Here is a 6,000-nt window from a genome sequence, read left to right as displayed (position 1 = left end):
CTGATCAGCCATTTATCCTCCATCTCATCAGAACAATCAATAAAGATGGTTAACCAAATGCAGATATAAAATAAAGGAAATGTAAATTGTAGTCGACACAGCCACAAGTTGTTGTCCCCTAGGACATTTTCTTACCTGACACAGAACAGTTGCTTGACATATACAAGTCTGAAATACTTTAGAGATAGTGACCTCTATGTGCACTCTCATTCTTTCCTGAACCACAATGTTTTTCATTGTGTTTGGAAAGGTTACCCCAATCACAAGAAGACTGTTGAATTATCATTTTCAATGGTGATGAAGAGGAGTCTGAACAAAAGATGATGCAGGAATAGAATCTAAACAGAACTACCATGCAACAGACTGATTAAAATGACAAAAGTGGAGTCATTACCATGGCCTGCAAGTGCATAGACAAAATCCTGACAAGCTGTATGCAGATGGAGGGTATAAAGGCAGGTAGTCAAAGTAGTATGCAACTTGGAATGAATTCACAGTCAAGAAAAAATAACATGTAGGTTTTCATTTGTTTAAAAATGGTTCTGACTGTGGAGTTTACTTCTGGCTGCATAGTAAATCCCATACCACTATGTGTGTCACATCTATCTCTTTATCTCCCTCTCTCACTACTCAATAAGCAGCAGAATTCAGTATTAATCTGGTTGATTCCTTCTCTCTGTGGCTGAGTTCTGAGGGTATTTTAAATCCAAGGCAACTTTGTGATGTTTCTCAAGGCCTTGTAGATCTTTCTGACTGTGAGCTAAGTCCTGGTAGGAACACTGCTTCAGAGCGCATGCATATTTTGAAGACAAAAATATAGAGGGATGAACAAACAGGATGTGAATGTAAATTTAAATACTGCATAACCTCTCTCTGAGAGGATATTTCTGGTTTTGCATGAAGACTCTCTTCGTGTCACACAAAAAGATTTACCAGTGTCTTTCCATCACCACAATTCTCCCAGATAGTGTAACTGATGCAGTGGGATTAGTCATGGCCTGAGATACTCTTTGGTCTAAGCCTTTGATGATGATAATGTAACAAATTGTCTTAAGTTGTTATAAAGCAAAAGAGCACTAAGAAAGGTTCCTGTGATGTCTAAAAGTCACCTGCATAATTTTCTAGTTCTGAAATTATTATTATTACTATTATTATTATTATTATTATTAATAACAATAATAATGTGTTTCCAGTTTTGGAAAGGTTTAAATAAAGGGTGTAGAATCGGAACATTCTGTAATTACACATAGCATCCACACTGTGATATTATTCTTATCCCAGTCTGAACTGTGTCAGATTATATTGTAAATGTTGTAGGGCAAATGAGTTACCACATATGCAGGATAACCATATTGACCTTCAAAGGAAATTTTCAATTTGTGATTATTGTGCAGTGTTACTTCATTGGGACGGGAATTATTGGACTACAGGTATATCCCTGGAGAAAAGGTGAAAGAACTTTTATGTGAATCCTTTAAATATCACCTGACTGGGTAGGAGAACAACTTTGCTGAAAAATAATTAAACGTGAACAGGCAGCAAGCCCTTTCAGCAATGAAGGCTAGTTGCATTTTTGGTTGCACAGGCAAGGGTGCAGTTAGCATGTTGAAGCACTCTTGAGACTACATCTGGAATACCACCACTCTAGTCCACACACATTCCTGCCCCGCCGCAGACCCAGTAAAACAGAGGTATCAAAAACTGTGGAGTGCAGCAGAGGGTCAGTCACTGAGATGATCAAGGGACTGAAGCAGAAACATAAAAGAGGGAATTGATTTTTTTGTTCATCATGGAGAGAAGAAGGCTAAAAGATTAGTAATTGCATGACTCCAAATGCCTAACCAGAGTTGTAGTCTTAGAGGAGCAAGTGGAATCAAGTGGGAACAAGCTGCAGCAAGATAAACTCTGATTAGACATAACAAAAGTACTTTGTCTTGATGATGCTTCCACACTGGAATATGCTTTTCGGAGATCTTGTCAAATCTCTGTCCTTGAAGATTTTCAGAAGTCGCCTGGACAAAGCTCTGAGCTTGAGCTGGAACATAAGTTGGAGCATTGGAGTTAGCCCTGTTTTCAACAGGAATTTGTATTGAGAAACCTCCAGAAGTCCCCTCCCATCAGTTTTTCTACAAGTCTGTGATTTTTATTTTCTTGCTTTGCTGATTTGAGATGCCTGGAAAAAGCATTAGGGTTTGGTTGTTTTTTTTTAATTCGTAAAAGCAGATCAACAACTCCCCCTAAACCCACAAATCTTTTTTTTTTTTGGGGGGAGGGTTGTTTGTTTGTTTGTACTTTGCACAACACAAAGAGCAGCTGCACATGCAGGACCCGTCTGCAGACTTCAGTAACGAGAAGATTGTGTGATAATTTGGGGCAAAAAACCAAACTGCTTTCATGAGACCGTTTATGTGTCACTTTTTCTGCCCAGCTGTAAAATGGTGAACAGAAAGCCACATCCTGTGCCTCGTCCTGAGAAGCCTGGATGATGTTGTGGTAAGAGAGGCTGATGCGTTATCAAAATGGTTTTTTGAGTAAATGTCAAACCACATCCTGTTTTGCTAAAATTTAACTGCTGTTCTTTTAAGAGATATTTTCCAGCACAATTTGGTACATCACCTGCTCTCATTCTGAGATACCATTTTCTGTGGAGGCCTTCAGAGATATTTTCCTCTGCTGTTGACTCTGTTAGACAGAAAATGCCTTTAGGGCTTCCGCTCTAAGCCTTCTACTCCTTCTACCTGGCTAGTACATTCTCAGGTCTTCTACTTCCAAAGCTCCGCAACTGCATCTCTACCGTAGTCTGCAATTTTTCTACATCTATGAAAGAAACATTTATACATAAACTGTATGACTGCATTCTTCAATTAGCCCTGTGTGAACTTCCACTGAATTAACAATGGTTTAAATTGTGGTGTGAGGTAATAATGAGATGTAAAGTGGATGAAAAATCTCCAGAAAGAATCTCCGCATTTACTAATCCCTTGGGTTTATCCTTCATGGCACACAGAAAAGGTCCCAACAAACACGGTTTTACAGAAACACACCCTGGTTCCCTTTGATTCTCCTTGACTACAGATTAGATTCTCTTCCCTGTCTCTCAATTGTATCCTTTTCACCCTACCTCTGTTTTGTGTTTTTATTTTCATTCTTGGTTTTCTTAGTCTTTATTGTCTTGTTTTCTTAGGCTTCCGAAATTTCCTTTTTATTCCTTTCTTTGAAAGGCCAACACAATTTGATCATTCCTCATTGATTGTCTTAGGCAGTATTTCCCTGGGACTTTTCCCCTCTTTTTGTCCAAAACTCTCCCCTTCATTCTCACTAGCTGGTTCTCTTGAAAATTAAAGGGAACAAAGTGCAATTGGTAAGAAGTGGACTTACATAAATATCACCCTGAAGGCATCACTTTGTCCAAAGTGGTCTCCTATATGGCTAGAATGAGGGATAACAGATGTGTCCAGAGCACAATTCTGCTTCTACCCTTGGACCGGCGTAGGCATCATCTCCATCACAAACATCCTCTGTCCAAAACACACTTGCCAAAGAGCTTAATGGACAAAAGCTTTCATTTAAACATACTCCAGTACAAGAGGAAAATAAAAGGAGAGATTACATGAGGCCAGATATATATCTGTCTCTCTTTTAAAGTGATCTCTTTGCACAAACACCTGCATAATAGCGGGAGTGTGTGGGAATGAGAATTACAAGGCTTGCAGCAAGCTTGGAAAAGGACAGGATTGGATTGCTATGCTCGGTCTCAATTTCCAGCGACTGAGAGATATGAATACAGTGTGGGAACATTCTTCTTGTTCCAGAATTTTACAGGAAGTCTCTGTCATTTGCCAAGTTATTTTCTTGCATAGAACCACTGTGTTGTGTCCCTCCTTCACACTGCTGCTTGCCTGCTCCAAAACTGCTATGCCCAAGTTTGTCCTCTGTTCACTTTGACCGTGTTCTGCCATGACCACTCTGAAAGTCTGTGCGTGTGAGGACAAGGTTGATTTGGGGGTTTTTCTGTCAGCTCTGATAAATGCAGCCATTTTCACCAAATCTCCTAATAAATTATATCTACCTTAATGTGTTCCAGACTGAGCTAGAATTATTTGTTAATATTCCACTCTGCTGTGCCCCATTCTATTCTAAATTCATTGAGCATGAATAATGAGGCATCTTGGGAAAAGAGCCCATCATCAGAATCAAAAGGTGTCTCTCTTTGTTTATCTTTGTCCCACCCCCTGAAATGTGCCCCTTTGTACAACCTTCTGACGATTCCCGCTTGCCGACAACTGTTCCTTTTATTTCTTCTCCAAAGAGGAGGGGTACACCTTTCCTTAGACCAAGTTGTTCACACCTTGCAAATGTAAGACCCCTTGAAACACTTCTGTGAAAAGTATTTTTCAGGAAACAGTTCTCTGTTTTGTTTGAAGCATCCCCGAGACTACAGAAGTAATTTCTGTACTCAGAACACCAAATAAATCTCTTGGTTCTGTAGGATATTTTCTCGTGTTCTGAAGTGTTTTGAGGAGATTAAAGCAGTGACAAGCGCAGAGCAGGAACAGTAACTCCATTTTACAGCAAGAATAACTCCATTTTACAGCATTATACCCATCTGTCCTCTACCACTAAGATACAGCTTTTTTCTTTAATGACATTAAAAGAGATGTGACAGATTCCTCTCAAGTCTGTCATCAGATCCTTTAGAAACAAATGCATTTAGTGGCAGGTGACTTTTAATCTATTCACCAAATTTCTTTGCACAGCTACAATGAGTCTGGTGCCATCACCAAGGAAATCCCATGGAAGAGGAGAGGGAAAGAAAAAGCAGCTCTCATGTCTCTCCCTAAATGGTGTCCCTTCTCATCTGGCTGGAGTGCTGTTTCCTTCTCTGCCACCTTTGAATTATGCAGCTATTTTGGCTCAAAGTTAGACCCTGGTGAGGGCCTGCCTCCAAAGCCGGAAGCCCTGCTCCACTTGTTGGTACACAGTGTAAGTACTCAATGAGTGTCCACTGTTACCATAGAAAGTCAGAGATTGACCGTAAACGATCTTTAATGTGCCATCCCTTATGGCACTATTCATCACTGAATGTTGTGTGGTATGGCATTGTTACTACAGAAGACCAAATTTATAAACAACAAATCATACTTTTTCAAGGGAAAAGAAGTGAATACTTTATTTCTAAACCAAGGAGACAAGTTCACAGCCTCTGAGCATTAAGAAGGTGTTAGTTTTAAAGATATGTTACAAGAATAGATGATACAGTAGGATATGGAAGTACGGGAAAGCTCAGCAGTGATTACAACAACGTGAAGAACATGAAGGCGACCGATAATTATAACAAAATTATCTTCGTAAGTTCTTAGAAGATTTACTTCCGTAGCATAGATGCTTTGCAATGGAAAGTTAGAGAAGTGCTGTGTTCCTGCTGATGAGATGACAAGGGCTTTTCATTTATTCTCTAGATAACTTGACACCAGTCTGATTGAAAACAAAATGGAATAAAATCATAAGAACAATAAAATCATCATGATAACAACAAACACCAAGAGCAGAAACAAACACAGGAACTGGCTGGATGACCTTGCCCAAAGAGTTACCATCAATGGTTGAATGTTCAAGAGGTAACCAGTAACAAATTGTTTTCCTCAAGGGTCTGTACTGAGACTCAAAGCATTTTTTCATCTTTCATCTCTGTGTCATTGAGACTGGGATCAAGTGCCCCCTCAGCCAGTTCACAGATGACAGCAAGCCGTGTGGCCGTTGATGCGTGTGGGGGAAGGGATGCCATCCAGAGGGCCCTGGACAGACTTTGAGAGTGGGCCCATGTGAACGCCCACCAATCCCACCTGCAGTTCTGTGTCCTGCCCTGGGGGCCCAGCACAGGAAACTCATGGACGTGTGAGAGCAGGTCTAGAGGAGACCCACAGAAAACAGTCACAGGGCTTCAGGGTGTGAAGACAGGCTTAGAGAACAACCCATCTTCACTCTGGAGAAGAAAAGCCT

General features: G+C 40.3%; 1 gene segment (V, D, J or C); it reads right to left on the bottom strand.

Annotated features, from left to right (window-relative positions):
* Positions 1-5,142: 5,142 nt before the first annotated feature.
* The window catches only part of LOC136284918 (T-cell receptor beta-2 chain C region-like), a 30,612-nt gene continuing 29,754 nt past the window's right edge, over positions 5,143-6,000 (bottom strand). Inside the window, 1 exon segment of the C gene segment in view lies at positions 5,143-5,475. Coding sequence covers positions 5,449-5,475 — 27 coding nt within the window.

This window comes from Chamaea fasciata, unplaced genomic scaffold, assembly GCF_029207755.1.
Source record: "Chamaea fasciata isolate MVZ Bird 193981 ecotype frontalis unplaced genomic scaffold, bChaFas1.0.hap1 SCAF_2, whole genome shotgun sequence".
Lineage (NCBI taxonomy): Eukaryota > Metazoa > Chordata > Aves > Passeriformes > Sylviidae > Chamaea > Chamaea fasciata.
This window is presented reverse-complemented; position numbering and strand designations above follow the sequence as displayed.